We start from the raw sequence: 25,697 nt of genomic DNA, 5'->3' as shown, positions 1-25,697 counted from the left end.
AAAATTTTTACCACATAGTCCTTATTTCTCATGTTTTGATGGAGGGAGAAGGCCTCTTCATATTAATATGGATCTACATTAGAGATGTGTATGTTTTTTGTACACCCGTGAATTCTAGTATTAATTCATTTAAAGAGGAACAAGAAATAAAATCTTTTGTGAAGAGTAAATTTTGTTTTGCTTTACTCAGGCTCTGATCTACATCTAATTAGGATATTTTCTTTTGCAACTCACAACTGTTAGTATTTCTGATAGATTCATCTTTAGATAGATAGATTCATCTTTAGATTTCATAGAAACATGAACTCTTTCACACATAGAATATTTATTGATTTAATATTTGATAAAATTTTAATTACAATGAAAAATGCAAACAATATGAACAGCATTTGTTAACAAACACAATTGACTGTTGTCAAGAGAACAACTCATTTGATGGTAATTGAAGCACATGAGGCTATTAAAGTACCACTTACTAGCCACAGATATTCAATTAGACAAGGGCATGTGTTATGTTTACAGAGTCACTTAGCTTGGCACACATGTTAAAAGGAGTCTGTTTAAGAGAACTTTGGTTACAAATTTAAGTGATCAGAGCCTAGCAAGGAAGATCAGTGCCCAGGAAGACATTATGGTTTCTAACTTTAATATATTTTATTAGGTATCTTTGCATTTTAATTACAGAAATCAAACTCAGTGAATCAAGAGTAAAAAATAGTAATAAACAAAAAATAATTTATTGATACTTATAACTGGGAAGTTAGGAATTTACTTTTCAGAAATACCTGGATCCAAGATCTGAACTAATTTCACTGTGATTATTTGTTTTAGTCCCTCATTCTGTTTTGCTTTCTGTTTGTTTTCTTCTCTAGCAAGTTTCTCATGTTATGGCAGAAAGAGCTACAGGATACATTTTTGTTACAGCCAACAATCCCTGTGAAAAAGTCTCTTTTCCTGATTGTTCCAGGAAAAATCTGGTATGACTCACTGGCTGGGCTTGAGTTGCATGTACACTCTGAACAATTCACTCTGGATAGGGGTTGGAATTTATTGTTCAGCTGGAGCTGGATCACAGCCCTGCCCCTGGAAAATGGTAAAATCCTCCTTGAACCACTTGGACTGCGAAAGGGGATAAGTGTGTTTCTACAGAGCTGCTGAGACAACAAAAACACATGCTTCATCCAAGTGGGAGTGTGGTATTACATAACTTTCTTTAAAGTATTTATGCAGCACTCAGGCAGAATTAGTGAGAACTGCCTCATTTTGGGCCCAGCTATGCTTTGTCTTCTTTGTGATTCTATTTCCTCATGATCCCAAATCATTTCTGCTTCTTCATCCCCCTGTAACCCCCATAAGACCTGTCATTTCCTGGTACTTAAAAAAAGAGTTATCTTGCTATTAGGTTTCGTCTTTAAATTACAAACTTTCCTCCAAATTTCTCAGAGGCCATGTTTCTAGTGATATGCTTCATGTATTTATATTTGCAACTGCCTTCATATGATTTCACGAAATGTAATCCCCTGCATGAATTTTCTGGAATCTCTAGAATGACTCTTACTCGTGCTTATTATAAGAAGAGCTTTGTAAGCTTCCATGCTTTCAACAAAGGAAAACTCTACATCTATCATCTATATTATTTCTTGGAGTGAGTGATGACTGGAAGATTTTCCCCATTTTTTAAAAGCAAGTTACTCTCCTGCACTTTCTACCTCCTCAAAATGCCATATCAGGGCTTTGAGATAATAATCTATTTTTAACAAATTGATACCTTACTCCAAGGTTGCAGTCTTTTTGCTTTAACTATTTCTCATGCCTGTGTGTGAGTTACACATGCACAACCTTCTTTATTCTTTTAGGATAATAACCACATGATTAGTTTTATCTCTTTAAATATTGACACTACTGAATTTATATCTGTGGTATTGCTATATACTTTGGATCCCAAACAAATGTTTATTCAAGGTTTCCCAAAACTACTAGTTAATGACAAAATGATCAGATTTTCAGCTTCTATGAAATATAGTGGATATTTGCTTGTAAAAAGAAAGAAAAATAAGACTGCTAGGGGCAATCTACCTGTGACTACAGTGTTCTTATTTCCTATTTTAAATTTTTGGCATTTCTACAGCCAATGACAGCCACGTGGGCAATTAATTACTCTTCAAGTCCATATGTTGATTTACAAACTTCAATAAAAAGAGTGTTATTTGTATGTTTTTATTAAACCTAAAATTCTAGAAGACTTAGAAGTTTCAAATACTCCATAAAAGTCCTTTGTTGAAACAAGACAAATCTTGGATCAGTAGAGGGCAGCCATGTCAAAGACCTGTATTTCTCGTCTGATCTCTTTAGGTTCCCAAATTTTACAGGAGCTTTTAGGAGATAGCTACAGCTATGAGATTAATATTTGCTCTGAGAAAAATATAAATTTAGGCTTAAATGCTACAGCGGTTCTACTTAAACTTCTCAAATGGCATACTTTTTTTAAAAATTATTTTTATTATTTAAATTTTCACCATGCTTATGAGGAAAGTGCCATTTTCCAATGTTTATTGTAACACGTAGTCAATTCTTCACTCAGAAAGTTTGGATAGGCTTTATATTAAAATACCATGTACCTAAATTCTATTTTAGACAGGACTAAGTGTTATTGAACTTGAGAGGCTTGCTTCTTTTTAGACATACTATATTAATATTAATCCACTTATGTTTGCTTGACAAATATTATTTTAGAAAATATTGCTGAAACTTATCTGGAGATAATATTGGCCAGAGAATATAAAATATAAATCAAATTTACGTTGCTATTCAAGAATGAATGACATATGTTTGAATAATATGACAATAATTATTCAGGCATTTTACACAGAACAATTTTATGTGCATAAGCAGTTATTCTCAAGAAGTACTTTGGCCCCTTATTTAATTCATGCATATTTAATTTAATTCATGTAAATATTTAATTTAATTTAATTCATGCAAATATTTAAGACACAGTTTTAAAGGGTAGAAATATACAATACTTGAACAAATCTTTCAATCATGAAGGTGCTATCAATAGTTTTTAATGTATGTGAACCACAAGAGTATCACTTATAAAACACCTAAACTACTCATTCAGTGTCTTGCATAACCTGGGATATCTTTAAGAAGAAAGTGATATTTTTGTTTATCACAGGGAGCTCTGATACCTTATATTTTGTTCTGATGTTCTCTTTACTAGATTAAAAAAAGTTACATGCAGCTTTTAAAAATTATTTTTTAAATGGAAAGAGATAGAAAAATAGATTAGTTATATAAATTTAACATTTTTAACAGGTTAGTCACTTTTCCTATAAAATGACATTAGAAAAGATATGTCAGCAATAGAAATAATTTGAGTAATATACATCAACAAAAAAAAAGTCTTAACTTCCATTTTGTTTTATGCATTGTCTGGTATAAACTCTTGTTTTTGCTTTGTCTTTTTTTTTTTTTAAAGACTGATCATAGCAGCCTCTTCTAGAATATTGGAGAGATCCTTGCTGAGTACCAGAAGCACACTGTAATAATATTATGAATATTTTAATATGCCTAAAATTGGTTAATTTGATTAAGTTTTCAAGGAGCAGATGATACCAATGCTCTCTATCAAATTCAGTATAACATGGAAGCTAAAACTGACAAAGATAATTTTTAAAAATGACTATGTAGGGATCTCAAATGTGAATATCAATATAAAAACCCTAAAAGTTAAATTGTAAAACATAATCTAGCAGTACTTTAAAGAATAATACAGCAAAAAAATTGGTTCATTCTAGGAATTCAGTGAGAACTAGCTCAATATTTTTTAAAATGTTATTAGTGTATTTCACTAAAATATAGATCAAAGGAGAAAAACCATAATATCTTCATGGCAGTTAAAAAGCATTTGAGGAAATTCTGACACACATTCTTAATAAGATAAGAATATATGAATATTTCCACAACATGATAAAATTATCTGTCTCAAAAAAGAAGTTAGGTATATTCTTAATAGTAAATACCAGAATCATTCTCATTAAATTAATGAGTTTACTAACATTTTTAAGTAAAGTAAATAATAAGCATGAACTTGAAAAAGAAGGTGAAATCACTATTATTTATTCATATTATTATATAGTTGAATATTTGTGGAGAGTCAATGAGAAAATCATTAGAAAACATGGAATTAAGTGAGGTAATTAGTTGCAAGATTAATATTTAAAATTTATTTCATATTATTTGTAAATTTTAAATGAAGAAGAGGTTACATATATAATAGTCAAAATATCAAATGTATAGAAATAGATAAGAAATATGAAGGTATTTTATAAAAAAATAAATCTCAACTGTGTTACATAAAATAAGAATAAGAATAATTGAGTCATAACTTGTACTTGAATAGGAAAACACATCACTGCAAATCACAGTAAATTTATTAGCCCAATGTGAACTTAATAAGAAATAGCAGTAAGACTTTTTTGAAAGCTGATTATGTTGATACTAATGTCTACAAAATATTAAACGAGTAAAAACTTAGATACATTTAAAATACTGAATGTAATATAAATCAAATATTTTATTAGGTAAGCAGATTAATCAAAAAACTAAGGATGTAGAAAAAATATGGCAATTTAGTATAATATAGAAGAGTTATTGAAAAAGAGTAGAGAAAAGATAGTTTATTAAATGCCTGATTGTTGGACAAATAGTAAACAGAGGCAAATACATTCAGGTGGATTAAAATCCTCTGTGTTATCTAGGATATCATAACACTGTTATAAGAAAACATTGGCGGGCTCCCCTGGTGGCGCAGTGGTTGAGAATCTGCCTGCCAATGCAGGGGACACGGGTTTGAGCCCTGGTCTGGGAAGATGCCACATGCCGTGGAACAACTAGGCCTGTGAGCCAAAATTACTGAGCCTGCACATCTGGAGTCTGTGCTCCGCAACAAGAGAGGCCGCGATAATGAGAGGCCCACGCACCGCGATGAAGAGTGGCCCCCACTTGCCGCAACTAGAGAAAGCCCTCTCACAGAAACGAAGACCCAACACAGCCATAAATAAATAAATAAATAAAATGTTAGTTTAAAAAAAAAAAAAAAAGAAAACATTGCCAAATGTATTTCCTAACCTTTGGTGGGGGAAGCTCTTTTAAACACGACTAAAGAAAAAGGTAAAATACCTTTTTGAAACTGAAATTTCAAAATTTATATTGAAATATTAATTTCAGAGTAATAAAAATTCAGTATTCTGCATGAATATGATCCATAAAGTATTAATATACAGAGAGCTGATAAAGTTGTTGTACACCTTATACAAAAGTTATTTTTAATATAAAATGACTCTTACCAATCAATTGTAAAATCTCGAGTGGTCAAAGAGAGAGAGAGAGAAAGAGAGGGAAAATGAAGAAAAGAGAATGAAAAGACAGTTCTCAATAAGGGAATGAAAAATCCTGCATAATTTACCTTTGCTAACTAATCATTTCAAATATTCATTTTTATTTAATTAACATTTTTCACTTGTCACGTTTGTAAACATTCAAAATTTCACTAATAAAGAAGATTTTCTAGCATTGGTAAACAAGAATCTTATGCACTTTAGATAGGCATATCAGTTGGTACAACATGCTTCAAGACAAATTTGGCAAAATCTATAAAAAATAACAATCTTTATACAACAAATTTTATTTCTGAAAATGTATACTACCAGTAAATGTGTTCTTGTCTATTCAAAGATATATGTGTAGTAATTTTTATTGTACTTTTTTTGCTCTGGGAAGCAAATATCCATCAATAAGGGGATGGTTAATAAATTATGGAACATTAATAAATTATGGTGGGAGTCTGCCACTAATATAAAGAATGAGGGATACCATATATGCAAATGCATAAAGATATCCAAGATACACTGAAAAGTGAAAAAGTGCCAGAAAGTGGGTAGAGATTTATTTTATTTGTGTATAATTATTTACTATATCATATCTATATACAATGATATAGCTATACAAATATTGATAGAATTTGTAATTATATAAATATACATTATAAAATAAAATATATATTTAAAATCATGGCTGGAGGAGGAAGATAATTTGGGTTTGAATTCTGGATGTACTACTTTCTAATTGTGAGGCATTGAGCAAATCATGTAACTTGTCTGTGTATTATTTTTCTCATTTGTAAAATGGAGGTAATAATAGTACTTATCTGAGGGTTGTTATGATAATTTTTTTGTGCTCTGTCTGGCTAGAGATATCTCAACGTTATTAATCTGCTCAAAGAACCAGCTTTGGTTTTCATTGATTTTCCCTATTGTTTTTCTGTTTTCTCTTTCATTGATTTCTATTCCTACATTTATTAGTTCCTTTCTTCTGTGTATTTTGTGGTTAATTCATTCTTTTAGTATCTTAAGCCAGAAGCTGAAGTTTATGTTTTGAGATCTTTCTTCTTTTTTAATATAGCCATTTAATACTATTCTCTCTAAGTACTGCTTTAGATGTATATGCAAATTTTGGTGTGTTACTCTTTTTGTTTTCATCCTATTCAAAATTCTTTTTAACTTTCCATTTTTATTTCTCCTTCACCCATTGTTTATTTGAAAATATGTTATTAAGTTTCAAAATATTATAGATTTTGCCAGCTAATGAATTTAAATTTAATTCTGTTTTGGTCAAAGAACATATTTTGTATGATTTGAATTTCTAGGTTTATTGAGACTTTTTTTTTTTATGGCCCAGAATATGGTCTATGTAGTACATGTTCCATGTACACTTGTAAAAAAAAAATATTTTGCTATTATGTGGTGGAATATTAGTTTTAATTAAATGTGGAATATTTTACACATGATTTCTTCAAGTGCTCACTCATTCTTTTTTGGGTATGCAAATAACATGTATATTAGATGAATTAAACCTATCATATATCTCAATATGTTCTGTTCTGTGTGTGTGTGTATGTATGTGTGTGTTTGATTCTCTTTTTTTTTCTTCTCTGCTCCATTTTGGATAATTTCCTTTGTCATGTCTTTAAGGTTACTAAACTTTTTGTCTGCAGTGTCTAACCTATAAATTATATCTATTATATTTTTCATATCAGACATTTTAGTTCTCATCTCTAGAAATTTGATTTGCATCGTTTATATATCGTCCATGTTTCTACTTAAAATGCTCATTCTTTCCACTAGTTTATAGGATGCATATATAATAAGGGTTTTAATGTCTTTGTCTTCTTATTCTATCATTTATATGACTTCTGGTATGCTTTCAATTAATTTATTTTTCTCTTCATTATGAGTTATATACTCATTGTCTTTTTCTGCATGCATGTTTTGTAATTCTGCATTGTATTTCAAGTATTCTAAATTTTACTTTTTCAGTGATGAATATTTGTTTCTATTGCTCCAAATTTTCTTGAACTTTGCTCAGGGCCCAAGTTTAGTACTTGACAGCAGTTCAATATTTTTATATCTTGCTTTTAATCTCTCTTAGATTTAGCTTGGTTCTAATTATTTCCCCACTAATGAGGCAAAACTTCTGCATATTCTACCTGATGCAAAATAACATTGCTCTGTGAGAAAGAAATTAACAGTAAAAATTGTAGAGTTTGAAAATAATAGAGAGTGAATCAACCAATCAGGAAAGAGATTCTGTGTAGCTTATAAATGTTTGTATTACACTGAAATAGGTGATAAGGTTAATGTGTATGAATCTGTATAATTTATTTTGATGTCCTTTCAGGTTTTTATGTCTTTTTTCTTTTTGAGTAGTAGTTCCACTATTCAAAATGATCCGAATAAAATTAAAAATGATCTGAATAAAATTTTTAAAAAATGTCTACCAGCTTGAAAGTTTCTTAGAATAATGACACCTTCTAAATCAAGTTCAAGTTTCACATGATGTGAACAAAAAATTTTGATTGCTGCTTGCTTTTTACATATGTGGCACTGTGTAGATGTTCTTTTAACTCTTAAAGACATAAATGAAATATTTTGAATTAGAATCCAGTAAATTTCTCTTATATTTACTTTACTTTTCATTTTTTGCCTTGTCAAGTCAACTGTATTTCAGACGTTTTAAAAAACTTGTGTTTGTTCAAGAAAGGAGGTCCAAGCTAATCATTTAATTAAATTTAATAATTTAACTGGTTAGTTTTGTTTCTACAGTTGCATTTTTAGATAGAAGGATGAGTCTTCAAACTTAGAAAAAAACATATTTTCAATACCTCTAGAAATTTGACTAAAATATTTCTGATACTACTTTCAGTTGTCTCTGTAAACACATCTTATGTAATCATAATTTTTGAGTTGCAACAGAGAAAACTATTTTGTCAAAAGTTAAAATTACATGCCATCTACCTTAGGTCAATGATTGATTAACAAGATCTCAATTGAGACTTTTTGTTCATTGGAGATTTTGTGTGTGTGTGTGTGTGTGTGTGTGTGTTTGCATATTACTCAGGGTATATTTTGATGGAGAAGTAATAAAAAAAAACTGTTAATAACTCAGAGGCTAAATCTTAAAAACACTATATTTTTATTGTGTAAGAAACACAAACCATGAGACCTACACAACAATTTTTAAGTACTTTATTGTTAATTATAAGTATAATGTTGTACAACAGATCTCTAGAACTTCCTTGTATGTGATGAGTAGCTTTTTATTGCTGCTTTCAAAACTCTCTCTTTGCCTATGACTTTTAACAGTTTTATTATAATGTGTCTTTGTGTAGGTCTTCTTAGATTTATCCTGGTTGGAGTGAATTGAGCTTCTTGAATTTGTATGTCCATTTTTTCTCAAATTTGAAAAGTTTTTAGCCATTATTTCTTCAAATAGGTTCTCTGCCACTTTCTCTTCTCCTCTGGGATTCCTATAGTGTATATGTTATTCCATTTGATGATGTCCCACAAGTCTGTTAATCTCTCTTCATTTTTTTCTTTTTCTTCTTTTTCTTCTTGCTCCTAAGCCTCAGTAATTTCAAAAGTCCTGTCTTCAAGTTTGCTGATTCTTTCTTTCTTCTGTCTAGTCAAGAGCTGTTAAGGCCCTGTAGTGAATTTTTCAATTCAGTTATTTTATTCTTCAATTCTAGAATTTCTATTTAGTTCTTCTTCATAGTTTCTATCTTTGTTGATATTCTCATTTTGTTCATACATCATTTTCCCAATTTCTGTTAGTTATCTGTCTGTGCTCTCTTTTAATTTATTAAAAACCTTTATGATGGTTATTTTAAATGTTTTGTCTGCTAATTCATATTTCTCCATTTCTTTAGGGTCATTTTCTTGGGATTTAATTTGTTCCTTTGAATATCCCATATTTCCCTGCTTTTTGTATGTCTTGTTATCTTCTGCTGGAACTTTGGAATTTGAAAAATCCACTATTTCTCCCAGTCTTTGTGGCATGGTTCTGCACAGGGAGGAACTTCTTCAGTCAGCCCAGCTGGATATTCTAGAGATTCTTCAAGCCTTTTCTGGGGATGTGTTCTGTTTAGGCTTGTGTGTCTAATCGCCTTGTTGGCCAAGTTCTAATCAGGAGTGCCACATAGTGTCTATATATGGTACTGTAGATTCTGGTGCACACTGAAAAATTTTTGTTCTCACTGGACCTCAACCTGGTATCCTATTCCTGTTAGTGCTTAGATTCAGACAAGATATAAATCAGGCAACCCACTGAAAAGCCAGAACTTTGTATGCATGCACCACTCTTCTCTTTCTCCTGAGGGAGAGGCCATCAAGCTGTTCTGGAATTTGTCTGCTGTACCATGTGTGTTCTGAAGAAGTGGCATGCTACCCAGCTCTTATTTGTTCTCAGAGACCACCAGGCATCTAGAGTATGCTGAGTTCTGTCAATGATCTCAGAGAGACAAGGCAGAATCCAATCCCTCAGGCAGCTCCCCGGAAAGGTCAGAACTTTGTACATACAGTCCAGCCTTCTCTTTCCCTTCCTAGGAATAAATCAGGAGCTGGGAGTTTTCTCCTGATTGTATGGAGCTTCACTGGTGGGGAGAGACTATGGCACGAGGGTGCCATGAATTTTTTTACCAGCTTTGATGCAGCTGGTTTTGTGCTCACCTGGAGTACAAGAGCCTCTTATTTAGTTTCTGGATTTCTCACAAATGGAATTGGTCCATGGATTGTTGTAGAATCAGTGTCTCTGTGGGAGAAATGAGGGTCTCAGGCTTCCTATTATACCATATTGCTCAAAAGCAATTTATTTTTATTCTGTAATTATGGTATACCTCTACCAGAGACCACATTATGAATCAGTTGTTCTAAAATTATTTTAGAAAATGTTTTATTTAATGTGATTATGAAAATAATATATAAACAATGTGTACATTTATTGTACAGAAGATTACAAAGCATAAGTTACTTATAATTATACTCTTAAAACATTGACTGTTACAGATGTCAACCTTTTCCTATATTTTTCCAAGTTTTTAATTCAGAAACAAATGGCTTTTGTATATTTTTAACCAAAGTTGGATACTATAGAGTTAATGGAACTCATTTCCACTGGCCATTATAAAATTAGCATATTCCATGTCAGTAACAGTTTTTAAAAGTTATGAATTTTAGTGGAAACATAATATATCCAATGGATTATCATACTTTATTTAAACATTTCCCTATTGATTGTCATTTAAGTTGCATAAAATATCTTACACACAGGGTTTTGAATACTTATATACTTAAATACTTACCTGATTATTTCCTTAAGAAAAATTCTTAGAATTAGATACATTTCATCAATGTGTTTAAAAGATTACATCATTTTTGACACATGCTGTAAATTTATTTCTTATAAAAGCTCTAACAACTTTTTCATTTCATTCCATTTAGACTGTTAGCTTATAAAAGAGCCCAGTGTATAGGAGAATAGTATATAGTATATAATGGAAGAAGTATCATACATCAGTGGGGAAAGGCTAGTATTTTTTTAAATAAAAAGTGTTATTAGAAAAACAGATTTGTTAACTTATTATGTAGAATATATTAATCAGACCCTACCAATTCTAAAATTCAAATATGGCATAGGATAAAAGTTAGGTTTTGAGTATGTTGAATATATCTGACAAAATAAAAAAGGAAATTCTGTAAAAAAACAAAAAGTGTTAGAAAATAATCTGTACCCATGGGAGAAAACTTTAGTCAGCTATTTAACCTGACATCATGTGACAAAAATTATGTAAGATGGATTAATTATTAAGTTAAAGATAGAGATAACAATAAGAAGAAACTATGGGTATGAAATTTATATTGAGTTGTCTAACATGTGAAAGTAATGAGATTAAGAGGAAAACAATAGTTTCAGAAAAATCAACAAATGATATAAAAGAGGATTAATATAAAGAATTCACAAAATCTAATTATCAAACATTAATATTCCATTTTAAAAAATGAAAATAGGATTTATCACATCTTTTTAAAGTTGTTTTGAAAAATATTAAAAAATAACTTCACACATTTTTCTTGTCAGAATAGTGTGTACAAAAATGAAGCTGGATCACCAGTAGGTGTACTGAAATGCACTTTTGCATAAATATCTTATAGAGTGATTGAACTAATTTGAGTATAAATAACCAGTGTTCTGAAGGTATGTAATAAAATAAATTTCTTTACTCAAACAATTTACCTACACTGTCCAAATTACATTAAGATATACCAAATGGAATATTATCTTGAATCAAAATTAATTATTGTGAAATTAATGAGGTAAATCAGTATTTCAAATAATGAATAAATTTAATTATAATCTGTACTATGTACAAATGTTAAATGCATCATACTATTCATGTACTTTGTTGGCCAGTCCATTTAGTATGTGATTATTAATCTCTAAAATAATATTGCTTAAGTAATTGAACTGAAATCAATGTAGATGTTTAGGTAGTGTCAGAATGAAGTCACTAATCAGTGTATCCTTGTTAAATGGACAATTACCATGGTTAACTATAATTTATGGCTAAAATATATGATTGTCAGGTGAAAACAAAGAAACTTTTTCTACACAAATATGAAAATAATTTTCTTCTATTAATTTATTGCTATTTATAAAGATTATCTCTTTGGTCCTCTAAAGAACACTGTGAGATAACGTCAATTTGCCATTTCAGCAGAAAATAGAATCTGATTCCGAAAGTCAAGCTAAACACATACACACACACACACACACACGCACACACACACACACACACACACACACACATATATATATATATGCATGTTTTTCCTAGCATCATGGTGCTAGGTAAAAGAAAGAATGGTATCAGTGAATCAGAAATATTTTTGGAAGATGATAGTCTTACATTTATTATGTTATTTGAAATGTTTTCTTTTAATGTTTCTGTTTACTTAGCATATATATAGTCAATCATTGGCAATGTCATATAAATTCTTCTTTGGTGATCAACCCCTACTGCATAGAAAGAAATCCTCTGTGGATCTGGCACCTGACCCAAATTTGCTCACTACTACTTTTGTGGAATAAAAATCCTAAGTATGGCAATTATGAAGCTTGATTTATTCTGACTCTGGCACCATAAATGTAATTGACTTTGGGTTAAATGTCAATCCTTTCTTCAAAACTTTCTCTTTTACTACACCAACAAGAATCAATTTCCACTTCTTAAGTCAACAATTCATAATTTATATAAGCACCAAAAACTATGCAAAATAATGGGACACATCACTTAAAATATCAACAGACTTTTAAATGTCCAGAAATGAACTAAGAGAAAAATGCAAACCCTTTATGAGACAAACTATATAATTCGGGGGGATGGTATTAAAAAGACCGGGAAAATAGAAACTAGACTGGAATATGATAAACATATATTTCTACCTAAATTAATATATGAATTGAATAGAATGGAAATGAAAATGTTGTCAGAATACTCTATGGGACTTGACAAGAAAATTCTAGGTATCAGTTGGGCTTCTGGCAGTAAATAGACAGCATATTAGATGGGAATGATGAAAGAGAGTCTAAGGAATGGACTACTTAAAAAAGTGAGGGTAAGATTTTGGGAAACTAGCGAAAGATGGTGAAGCACCTAGGGACTTCCAATAGTAGGAAATCATTACAAAGTCTAAGTCTGAAGGGGAAAGGGGAGGGAGGAATTATCAGCATCTGACTACACATTGTATCTACAGGTTTTTCCTGTGGCAATTGGGGTCTTCGGTACAGGTGTTCAGCCTCTGCTACACAGTAGTCCATCAAAATGGAAGATGGGGGAAATAACTACCTCAAATTCTCTCATTTATTATCTCCTTCCTTTGCCTCTCATTGGCCAAATTCAACAAAAAGCCAACAGAGTAGAGAAAGTTAGAAAGGGAATCTGAAGGGGACAAACATAAATATTCAGCATCATAATTTTGTATGGAAGAGCAAACATTTAATATGTTCCAAGAAAATCTGGTAAAATTTCAGTGGGAAAAGTTATCTCACAGTTATCAAAACATACTCTAATAGTAAAATAATTTAAAAAGTGCATTACAATAAAGTTCAGAAAAACCTTCATAACTTTATATCAATTTATACATGAAATCAAGGACATTTCAAATCAATGAGGATAAGATAGAATTTTCAACAATTGTTTTTGGGACTTCTATCCATTTGAGATGAAAATTCTTAGTTCATACATTATTCAAATTGTAAATTATAGGAAGTATTTAAATGCAAAATCCTATAAATCTATTGAAACCATATATAATCATTTTTATTAGTAATAATCTTCTCAATCCATATGTTATGAAGAAACTCTTAACAGATTTGACCACAAACAAAATCATAAAAATTATGTGGTAAATTGTAAACAAGTAAAATCATTCTTAGGAAACCAGAAGTAAATATTTGCAATGTATATAATGATGAAGATTAAAGAACCATAATATATAAAGAGTTACTACAGATAAAAAAGCCAAAAGTGTCAAAATTGAAAATGGACAGTATGTATGAGCGAAAATTCATAAAAGTATGCAAGTGGTAAATACATAAATAAATGAACTTTAATCCTCAGTAAATATCAAAGGCATGCCAATTAAAACAATATTTAGATTTCATTTTCTGATTTAGCAAAATTTATCAGAATTTATTATTACATGCTTTTTAAGGAATTTAATTTATAGAAAACTGTGCACTTATCTGCAGATGTCCAGGAAGGAAATTTATTGTAGCATATTTTTAAATAGCAAGACTTGGAACCGTTTAAAACCTCAACTTTAGAAAAATGATGACCTAAATTATGATACCTCCATACTATGGAGTCTTTCAAAAATAATGACATTAATTTATACATACTAAAATGGAAAGCTGACTAGGAAATACTGACAAGTGTAAAAGAGGAAAAATTAAAATAGAAGATCTTGCCACAGAAAAATATTAATGGTATGATGCATTTATTTAAATTATGTGTGTTAAGCTGATGAAAGAACTGTAATATATAGCAGGATAGAATGCAGTGTAAAACTATTGTGATAAAAAAAGAGAAAGAATCATAATCATTGTAGTTTGGTTACACAACTTTCTCAGGAAATGAGACACCAAATAGATTAACAACTGTAAACTGAACATTACAATTTTAAAAAGTCAAAATTTTATATACATGAAGAACTCCACATCAACAGAACTTTTTCCCCAGCATGTAAAAAATAAGGAATAATTACAAAAATATATTGTATATAATGGTCACACAGAGTCAAGTGTAAAACAAAACAAAACAAGAAAACTTAAAATTGATTTAAAAGAATAGAAAAAGTATAGTCCCAAATGTTGGAAATGAAATAAATACATGTTGCTGTACCCCACTGATTAAAAAAGGAAATTAAGAAATAACTCTCAAGCAAATCATAATAAAATCACTATATTTCAGAACGTATGAGGTATAGTTAGGCCAGTAGAGAGAAGAAATGTGTAGGGTTAAATACATTTATTAGAAAACAAGAAAAAAGAATTTAAAAAAATAATGAAATAAAGACAGAGATCAATGAACTAAGAAGCAATATTTACACAGAAACAAGCTATCTGTGAAATAAAATGCTGTTTAGAAAAAATCATTTTGGAAAAAGCATTATAAGCACATGAAATATAATAAAGACACAATAAAGATTTCAGAAGTATGTGTCATAAACAAGTCTATTCTAACGTATGGAAAAACTAGACGGAAAGAATACATTTCTAGAAAATATAAAATGTCAAATGAAAGAGAAGTATGAATTAGAAAACTAGAAAATACCAAAAGGAATTGTTGTAATAATCATAAAAAAACCAAAAACACACTCCATCAGTTGATCTAATGAATTTTCCCAAACTTGTAAGAAAAATTTCTATTTTACACAAGTCCTTCCAGAAATTACTTTTGTATTATTTAGCGTTTCATATATAAGCATTTTACATTATGGTAATTCTAGTCTTTGAGGTATTTGGAGGTCTGTATTTATAGTTTTGAGTTTATGCTGACTCTTGCTCATGGTGCTTTCATTCCTTTAGAGATTTTTTATTAAGAGCCCAGATATGGTTGGAATATCTGGAAAGCCTGAGGGTCAAAATTTAGTATGAAAGCAGCAAACTTGCATACAGAATTTACTTTGTGGTAGACACAGTTAAATACATTTCCTATATTTACTAAAGTAATCATCAAGCATGATGGAAATTAAATTCAGTATTACAAATTAGTGCTCCAAATTCAAAGAAAAAGAGAAAACTAAATGTGTGATTCTGAAAACAGCAGGCTCACTAAAGTCTACGTAAGGAGAATAGCAACATTAACCTTAATCTGTATAGCAGATCTCTGAACATCATGCAAAATACCATGAAAAGACAGAGTATATGTAAAGAAGAAACAGAGAAATATGGAATTCCATGAAATATTTTATATACACAACCCCTACACCTATATACCCATATCCATATATTCATACCCCTCGTTTTGAATATCTGTGTTCATAAATATGTCTATAGAAAATCTATCTATCTATCTATCTATCTATCCATCTATCATCTACTGAGAGAGAATGGAAAAGTAAAGAGAATTCAAAGTTGGACACTAACACCAGTTTAATTAAATAAGTCTAAGATTTAATCCAATATTTTAAGGGAGGGGAATTGATGTTTAATACCAGAAAAATACCAGTTTGTCCATTTTTTGGGAAAATGGAAGAGACATTTTTTAGGGAAGAAAAAAACTGACTCTTTCTGTACAGTACATAGAGGATAGTCTGAGGGTATCCTCAGCACTAAGAAAAGGAAGTTCTTATGAGAAGAGCAAAAAAGTGTGTCAAGAACAGGAGAGATTAATTAAATCTGTTGACTACTGAAGATAAAGAGTAGTTAAGGACTATTGGTACGTTGCCTGAAGAGGTGACTGTTTTAATTTTTAAATTTTGATGCAAATAAACTAATATTTAAATTCATGGCCATTTGAAATGTGACCTTAATTATAATGCAAAAAAAAAAACATGTAATGCTAAATTTTAATAATAAAATTTTAGGATATAGCATTAGTTTTTTAGTTTAATATTTAATTAATTTAATATTTTTGTTTGAATTGATTATAGTTTTTCCGAAAGCACTGGATAATTTTGGTAATCAAACTGATTAATTCTGTCTCTTGCTTTTTTATAAATATAGTTTTATTTTATATTTCCTAATTCTGATGTTGCTATAAATGTGTATATATCATGTGTACATAAATACATAAAAATATCTATAGTAATGTAAGTATATGTATAGTTATGTTTATAACAGTATGGTGACTATAATTAATGGTGCTGGTTTGCTAACATATTTGGTAACACATATTTTATTAAGGGCTCATTTTCCCTAAAATAGTATCTTCATATCTGTTAGACTTCTTTGAAGCCTGGATAAACATTAATTTATCCAGAAAGAATTTTTTCCCAGGCATTTAGAGTTGCAAATCAACAATATAATTTAAAAATAAATCTTTGATGCCTCACAGGTGGTGTAGATTCTAGCCCCAATATCATGAGCTATGGTTAGGAATTTTCAGAGAGACTTTCTCTTCTCTTTTTCCATTCCTTTTAGCACCAGAAGTAAGAGAGGAAAATATCTTCAGGAACTCTCTTTGTAAGGTGGGCTTTTTCAAGTTCACCCCCCAAGAATATTGTTCTTGAAGGTTTTATGAAGGAGGATGTCCACATCTGATCTCTCAGACAGACTTTGCCACTGGTTCTAGGGCTTTCTTACCTCTGTGACTGCACTTTCTTTTTATTTCTGGCTTTTGAGGGTTTTTTTGGGGGTTTTTTTGTTTTGATTTGGGTTTTTTTGCCTTTTACCACCTCATATATTTAAAAGTATTTTAGCCAGAATTTTTAGTTGTGCAAGTTGGTTCCATAAAAACCTAAGCTACCATATTCTGAGCTTCCTCTCGTGCTCAGTTAACCTTTTGAGGAAATTGCAATTTGATATTGAGACCTTGCATTTGTTCATCAAATATTTATTGAACGGCTACTTTGCAAATACATGAGTGAAAGAAAGATAAAAATAAAAATCCTTGTCTTGATGGAGCTTGCATTCTAGTGGCTAGAGGATGTAATACACAGTAAGCACAAGAAATAAATCAGTAAATTATATAGTATGTTAGATGATAACAAAACCACGAGGAAAAAAAGCAGAGTAGGGTAAGGGAGCTGGAAAGAGCAGGTTAAACTGTAGGATAAACTAGCAGAGTCATGAGAGGGTGAGATTTGAATGATGATTTGAATCTGGTAAGAGAGTTGAGGTGAGGGTATGGCTTTCTTGGCTATCAGGCTGGGCATCAGATCTCCATAATCCCTTCTGCCCTGACTTGTAAAAGGCTCTAAGCCCCAGTATTTGTCCTATCTTGGAGCGTGGGATGGAGGAAAGGGGAAAATAGGGGAAGAAGGGGAAGGAGAGAGGGGTGGAGGGAATTTAACACCAAGTCTGGACCTTCTTCATCTGCCCTAATTTTCAATAAGTAACAAGCCATACTCTGTTATTTTCTGTGAAATTCTATAAATGTATTATATTAGTAAATTCTTTTCTTGGAATAGTTTCTGAGGTGTGTTCAAAATTTAAATTTCTTCCACCCATATTTCTCTGGATTTCCTCTATCAATAATTAGTACAACTTTTTTCCAAATCTCATGTTTGTGTGATTAGAGAAATGCTCACTTATTTTTAATTTCTTATGCAAAGTGGCAGGTATTTAATATGCATGACAGTATTTTACATATAGTACTCATACTTTAGAAGAATGACTTATCTTAATGTGCCATGAATTCAGAAGGTGTAGTATAAATGGAAATTAGATAATTAATCAGTGTTCAATTTTTCTGATATGCACTTCTATTCAGGATTTGCTTCCATTTAGCCATAAATGCTATTTATCTTCATATAAATATATATTTTAAAATAATAAATAAGTAGTGTTTAATATTGGTTAAAGTTTCATTAGTATGGACCCTTATAGAAATACTCAGTAAATGCAAGGTCCTTTCTAACCAAGATCTTTCTTAACACATTAGGAAAGCAAAAAATATATTCATAAGGAAAACATGTTCAAAAATGCTTCCCCAAATTGACATTAAAATTCAAAAATAGCATTCATTAGCACCTTTTTTTTTTTTTAATATTGTTCTTTTTCTAGTACTCTAGTTTTACAAGGAGAACTGGTATCCATTAAGCTAATGCATGTTCTGCTTGAAGCTGCATCAGTCTTGCTGATACTCAGACACACTTCTGCTCCAAAACTGTGTTTTGGTCTGTTAGGTTAATGGACTTGAGTGTATTAAGTTTATTAAGAAGATGTCCTTTAACAATCTTTCTAATCACTAGTTTCCATTTAAACTGAGACCTTAACTGTCCCAGTGCTGATGCTAATAGCCAGTTGGGAATTATCCTTATCATGACTTCTTCTAACTGATCTGAAAATTGGAATAAAATAGTTTTATTAGACTTGTGACTATTTCCTGGCACATGAAAAATAACAGGAAGGAAAAGAACAATACATGATATTCACTTTCTATGAATCCTTCTGGTTTTCTTCTCTTTCTAATTTACTTTTAAGATAAAGTCAAGTTTGTTCTTTTCATAAAGGTCTAATGCTTTCAAGTTTTAGAATATGAGTTTGAGTTTTGATGAGATTCTTTAAAACCTTATTTAAAAAAAATTATTTTTATTGTGGTAAAAGTCACATAATATAAAACATACCATTTTAACCATATTTAACCATATAGTTCAGTGACACTACATTCACATTGTTGTGCAACTCTCACCATCATCCATCTCCCAAATTTTTCACCTTCCTAAACTGAAACTCTGTTTTTAAATATAAATCAACTTTATTTCCTGAATATTACCTTTAAATAATAATGAATAAAATGTCATTTATATAGTCCATGACTAAATATTTTCATTTAAAATTTTGTTATAATCCTTTGGATCTTTCTATGTTGTTCATAGTTTTCTATGTATCCCAAGAGGAAAGGGTATGGAGATGACAACATTTATCTTGACATCACTGGCATAAGTTCTTTGTAATGGGAAACAGGTTCAGAGGCTGAATGCATAAAATTAAGAAACACAAGAGAAAGGTGTTAAGTCTTTACAGGCATTGGTATGATTCTTTTTCTAGTCAAAAAAGTAATATTTAAAATTTCTTAAGTGTGATGAGACATTTTTTTAATGTCATTAAATTCAGCCTGCTTACCTAGATGAAAATGGTTTTGCTGTGTTGTCTTCATTAAGATAAACATTTTCTATGATTAGTACAGAGACCATAGACAATTACTGAGGCAGCAAATGTCCCCTGTAAGGAGTGAGACTGCCTCATAGATTTTGCTGCAGTGATTCAGCTTTTCCATTGTTGCCTTACTTTTAATACAAATTCCCATGATCTTTATTCACTTTGATATTATGTATACTTCTCTATGATCTATGTAAGGCTTGACTTTCAAGAAAAGATTTACAGTAGTGCAGCTCTAAAAGTTAAAAATAATGGGCTTCTTTACTCTCTAAGTGCATGCTTCTCTTACCTGTAACAATTTCCAGGAGACTCTATACCTTTCTTTATGTCCTGCTGATTGACTAAAAGAAGTAAAACAGCCTCTACTATCATATAACATCTTGGCAAAACACTACTCTTTACTTTTAAGAGTAGGATCTATGAAAAAATTCCCATGTCTATACAATTTAAACATAATTCTACAGCTATATTATACTTTGATATTTGAAGATAACTTTATATTATTATTGTTTGGCTGTAAGAAACAAAATATAAGACAGTAGAAGAGTTACCATAAATTTTTATTTAAGCAAAATAAATGACTAGTGACAATTAAATAACCTTTTATTTATTTTTTTATTATACACTTTGAGTTCTGAAGATCCAAATGATAAATATTCAGAGTTTTTTTGAGCCAGTTGTTAAACCATTGGCAGTTTCAAACTAGCTATGGTAGAAATAACTACACTGTGAAAATCAGCAAATGCTACGGCTTGGGGCTTGCCCCACACTCACCTTCCTCTCCCCCACTATACAGTTTACTAGCACACCATTGATTTTACTGCCAAATTCTTGTCAATATTTACTTCTATATTAGTTGCTGATATAAATATCATATGTAAATTTTTATCACATACAGAGGACTGCCTATAAACTGTCATTCATTAAGAAATTTACTCAATAGTTGTTGAATTAAATGTCAACTTTTATTGTCATAATATCTAAAATAATTTCTTATAAAAATGTGTGAAACAATGAATTGTCTCTTGTTTTCAGTGATAGTGGAAAGTGGAAATATAATCTCTTTTGTGGCTTATATTAATTCTGGATATTGTAAGGTTTACAGAAGTATTGTAGGACTTTCAAAACCACAATCAAGAAAAGTGGTAAGTTTTAAACTTATGTATTCTTTTTAATCAATTAGCCTATCTTAATGAATAGGAGATACTGAACATGTTTTCTTGTGTTTATTGGTCATTTATTACTTGTCTTCTTTTGTGAAATAGCTGTTCAATTTTTGACTAATTTTTCTTGCATTTATTTTCTTCTTTTTACTGAGTTGTAAGAAGCAGGAATGTAAAATAAGTTGTAAGATATATTGAATTGTAAGACTTAGGAACAAACTAGAAGCACATTAAAAGATGCTTGACATCATTATTTATCAGAGAAATGCAAATTAAAACTACAACAAAGCACTTCTATAAGCATATTAGATTGGTTAAAATACACTTAATATATGACCCTGAAATTCCACTCTAGATATTTACTCAAGAGAAATAAAATATATGCTTACAAAAAGACTTACATGAATCTTCATAAGCCAGAAACTGTAAGTAATCTAAATATCCATTGACAGTTGAATGGATAGAAAAAGTGTGGTATATTCATTCATTGGAATGTCATGCCTCAATAAAAAGAATTTATGATACATACAAGAATATGGATGAATCTCAAAGCCTTAAGTTGGGCAAAAAGGTAAACCTCAGAACAGTGCATTCTGTATGATTCCAGTTTTATGAAGTTCTAGAATAGGCAAAGCACTAATACATAGTGACAGAAAAGTTAGAACTAATCCATTTTGGCTGGTTAGGCAGTCTTCAATGTAATTCAATTTAATATGCAGACTTCATTGAATTTTGCTGTACTAGTCATATTCAGTGTAAAGATTTGTCATTTATATAAGTGGCATATCAATTCGTTAGTTATTGGCTTTTGACCCCAGGATACTTAGTAAAGGCTTTCACCTGTTCTGAGTTCTGTCACTGTCCTACCCTGAGGGCTACATTCTTTTTTTTTTTTTTTTTTTATCTTACTGCTCAGCAGCTCATTCTTGTTTTAATACTGTTGGGCTCTCCCTGAAAAGATAATTTGGAGTTTCAATTTTTTCTCCAGAACTATGCATATTGAAACTACTGTCAGCTCCTTTCCACAAAATTCCTTATTTGGACTTAAATTGCTAGTTCCCTGAGTCAAACTCACTTTCCATTTTTCCTTTTTTTATTTATACAAAAAAGTTAGGGTAGAATCTCATCTTTTGCAGTTAATCATCTCATCAGTACCATTCCTGGCACTCTCTGCTTATTTTCATTATTCTCCGTTAGTTCAACAACTGTGCCTTGCAGCTGGAACTGAGGTAACAAATGGTGGTTCACAAAACATACTAAATTATGCTTACAAAACAGTATACTAGGACCTTAAAAAATGGAATGAGTTCAAGATTTCATAAACATCTTGGTGTATTAACACATTTAATTTCTAGATCACTAAAGTACAGTGCCTTCAGCTGTCTTAGATATGCTGAAGTTCTCATCAATCTATTATTTTTCTAATATAATTTAAATACATGTATGAATAAATGTTCTCTGATTTGCCTGAAACTGCTAATTTATTTTAAATACCATATACCAAAATTATTTATCCATTATATGGAAGTGGTTTCATTAAACATCAGTTATCTATATCTCTTACAGAAAAAAATACGAAGACTTGTGTATATGGGTAAACTTAAGGAGAAGGAGTCTTTTGGTGAGATTAGTGTTCTTCTTCAAGTTCCTTTCACATACACAATAGTTACTGGAAAAGACGTTGAGATGGCAATTATTGAAGATAAGGACCTACTTGGTAAATACATAAATGTCTTTTATTTCAACTGTTATACCATTTTATTTGATGAGTTTTTGGTAAGAGTAGACATATTTTGCAGACAAATTGGGACACTCAAGTAAGTATGGGTGTATGCATATTATTTACAGAGACAGCATATCTATAGATAACCCCCTTTATAACTTCATAGTCCATCTGACTTAATTGTGCTACTTTTAGAATATATTAGCAATATTTTAAAAGACATTTTAAATTACTAAAATCTCTCTGCCAATTCCCAAGTTACCATTAATAGCAACATTTTCTCCTTTTCTGGAATTTTTTTTTTTTTTTTTTTTTAAATCATTGCTTAAGTGTTTCTGGTTCAGGTCAAGTGTGTACTTTCCTCCAATTGGTCAAGTGTATATGAAGCTCCATGGATTGCAGTATTTAAACTTTTATATGAAATTTTATTTTATTTAAAAAAAAATTTATTGGAGTAGAGTTGATTTACAATGTTGCATTAGTTTCAGGTGTACAGCAAAGTGAATCAGTTATACATATACATATATCCACTCTTTTTTTTTTTTTTTTTTGATTTTTTTCCCATATAGGCCATTACAGAGTATTGAGTAGAGTTCCTTGTGCTATGCAGCAGGTTCTTATTAGTTATCTATTTTATATATAGTAGTGTGTATATGTCAAACCCAATCTGCCAATTGATCTGCCTCCCCACCTTAACCCCTGGTAACCATAAATTTGTGTTCTACATCCGTGACCATAGTTCCGTTTTGTAAATAAGTTTATTTGTATCCTTTCTTTTTAGATTCCACATACAAGCACTATCATACGATATTTATCTTTCTCTGTCTGACTTACTTCATTCAGTATGACAATCTCTAGGTCCATCCATGTTGCTACAAATGGCATTATTTTGTTCTTTTTTATGGCTGAGCAATATTCCATTGTATATATGTACCACATCTTCTTTATCCATTCCTCTGTTGATGGACATTTAGGTTGCTTCCATATCCTGGTTATTGTAAATAGTGCTGCAATGAATATTGTAATGCATGTATCTTTTTGAATCATGGTTTTCTCTGAGTATATGCCCAGGAGTGGGATTGCTGGGTGCTAAGATAGTTTTATTTTTAGTTTTTTAAAGAACCTCCATACTCTTCTCCATAGTGGCTGTACCAATTTACATTCCCACCAACAGTGTAGGAGGGGCCCCTTTTCTCTGCACCCTCTCCAGTCTTTACTGTTTGTAGATTTTTGGATGATGGCCATTCTGACCAGTATGAGGTGATACCTCATTGTAGTTTTGATTTGCATTTTTCTAATAATAAATGATGTTGAAATTTTAGAGCTCTAGTGATATTAGAATAATAATTGTGCAGTCACCTGTGATTGACCCTCCAAACATTATAAATATTCAAATAGGATATGCAATTGAATATGAAATATAAATGGTTAAAAGATCTAGAAACGTATAGAAATTAACATGGGTGAGAGATTTGCTTTAAATAAGCTCAATTAGAAATTTTTCCATATTACTTGTGTATGATTTGACTGAATTCTCTTTTCTGAATTTCAAGGTTTGTTTTAATTTTAATGTCTCTGAGAATATGTATGCTCTACCTTCTTAACTCTGACTTTGTTTAACTTCAAATTCATGTATCCATTTTTAATAGGTATACATTTGAAATAGCATTGATTAATATTCTTTCCTTCTGTGAAATTCAAATACCAAACCCCTCAAGGTACATATCACTTAAAAATAATTACAGACCACCAGTTATATTTATAATATTCTCACTTGACATAGGCTAGGTTTTTCTTTTCCTGTACTAATTATGTTAACTGCTGCAAGGTAAATAAATACACTGTGGACTCTTTTATGTAAACCAACATTTCACAAATGAAAGTGCTTCTTTCAAGCATGTATCTGAATCTTCTTTGTCATCCGACAAACAAAAATTCAAATAGATGGCGTAGTATAAGCTTCAGTTGCATTTTTCTGTGTGTTGTTCATATTTTAAATTCCATTCTATAATTTGTTCATTTGGGACAGATGTTATAAAGCTAGTGACATGTTTTGTGACTAATTAAACATTTAGTTTTCTAGTAATCCATTTTACAATTCCAAAATTTTTTTACTATAGTTAGCAATCTTTTATAGATTAGAATGTGCAGGCAACGTAATCCACATATGAGAAAAAGACATTTTCTCAGGTATATAGTTCACACTCTATCTGCACCTATATAAAATACATTGAAGAGTTAACATCACTTAAATGATCCAGTTTATCAATAATATTTAGAAAATACCTAAAGGAAGCAATAAATTCACTATACCTCAACCTGGGATAAGTAGAACAGAATCCAAGGAACATAAAAGAGTGCATAAATGTTACATATTGTATCTGGAGAATTATATATACAACTATTTATATATAATCTTAGAAGATGTTCAATAATTAGTTTGACAGTATTTAAAAGGACTTGAAGAGTGATTCCTTTGTTCATTTAGTTGTTAACTTTTGGAAAATAGGAAATAACTTGTTTTGTAATCTGTGTACATGCTTCTCAGACACTACCTTGAGCATCTAAAGAAAAATGAGAACAGGGTTATTAAGTTTAATCAATATAAGTATATTCTTTTTTTTTTCATATAATGCCACTGGTAATTTAGTTTATCTGATCACTACTTTTATGAAGGTAATATATTTTTGTCCAGATGCAGAATTTATACCTCACGTCATTTAGATTAAAATTATGCATACCAACTACCTTAATTTTACTGATATCTGGAATTCTCATGTACCACAATGTTCACTGCAGCACTATTTACAATAGCCAGGACATGGAAGCAACGTAAGTGTCCATCAACATATGAATGGATAAAGATGTGGCACAAATATACAATGGAATACTACTCAGCCATAAAAAGAAACAGAATTGTGTTATTTGTATGGAGGTGGATGGATCTAGAGTCTGTCATACAGAGTGAAATAAATCAGAAAGAGAAAAACAAATACCATATGCTAACATATATGTATGGAATCTAAAAAAAAAAAATGGTCTTGAAGAACCTAGGAGCAGGACAGGAATAAAGACGCAGAGTAGAG

At 30.6% G+C, this 25,697-nt stretch overlaps 1 protein-coding gene across 1 annotated transcript in view; it reads left to right on the top strand.

Moving 5' to 3' along the window:
* CNBD1 (cyclic nucleotide binding domain containing 1) overlaps positions 1 to 24,035 on the top strand; it is a 404,631-nt gene extending 380,596 nt beyond the window's left edge. The window contains 3 exon segments of the mRNA XM_057531908.1: positions 20,761 to 20,870; positions 22,455 to 22,664; positions 23,934 to 24,035. Coding sequence (XP_057387891.1) covers positions 20,761 to 20,870; positions 22,455 to 22,664; positions 23,934 to 24,035 — 422 coding nt within the window.
* Positions 24,036 to 25,697: the final 1,662 nt, after the last annotated feature.

Source organism: Balaenoptera acutorostrata, chromosome 17 (genome assembly GCF_949987535.1).
Source record: "Balaenoptera acutorostrata chromosome 17, mBalAcu1.1, whole genome shotgun sequence".
NCBI lineage: Eukaryota > Metazoa > Chordata > Mammalia > Artiodactyla > Balaenopteridae > Balaenoptera > Balaenoptera acutorostrata.
The sequence above is the reverse complement of the archived record's forward strand: the minus strand, read 5'-3'. Positions and strand labels throughout refer to the sequence as shown.